This window comes from Pterocles gutturalis, unplaced genomic scaffold (genome assembly GCF_000699245.1).
Source record: "Pterocles gutturalis isolate BGI_N339 unplaced genomic scaffold, ASM69924v1 scaffold2316, whole genome shotgun sequence".
NCBI lineage: Eukaryota > Metazoa > Chordata > Aves > Pterocliformes > Pteroclidae > Pterocles > Pterocles gutturalis.
In genome coordinates this window covers 5,359-5,664 of record NW_010102680.1, presented here as the reverse complement: position 1 = coordinate 5,664, position 306 = coordinate 5,359, and the positions used below count along the sequence as shown (strand labels likewise).

General features: G+C 58.8%; 1 protein-coding gene across 1 annotated transcript in view; it reads left to right on the top strand.

Annotated features, from left to right (window-relative positions):
- Positions 1-306, top strand: part of LOC104471129 (scavenger receptor class F member 1-like) — a gene marked incomplete at its 5' end in the record, with an annotated part of 2,676 nt that overhangs the window by 281 nt on the left and 2,089 nt on the right. Inside the window, 2 exon segments of the mRNA XM_010086360.1 lie at positions 12-15; positions 92-195. Coding sequence (XP_010084662.1) covers positions 12-15; positions 92-195 — 108 coding nt within the window.

The window sequence follows — 306 nt, the reverse complement described above, 5'->3', positions numbered from 1 at the left end:
ATACTGGGGAGACAGGTAATGCCAGGAGCGGGGCAGCGCCGTGGCCCCTCTCTCCCCAGGATTATTTCCCCTCCTTTCTTTTTTCTTCCAGCTGCAACGACACCTGCCCAGAGGGGTATTTTGGTGTGAACTGTTCCTCATCCTGCCAGTGCTCCCGGGGGACCTGCGACCCTGTGCGGGGTGACTGCGTGTTGAGTAAGAGCAACCTCAAATTTACTCCTTGGCAGTGGTCAAGGGACTGGAACATCCTTGCTGGGGATGGAGGTGCTGGGAGGCTGCAATGCAGCTTCCTGGCCCCGCCACGAG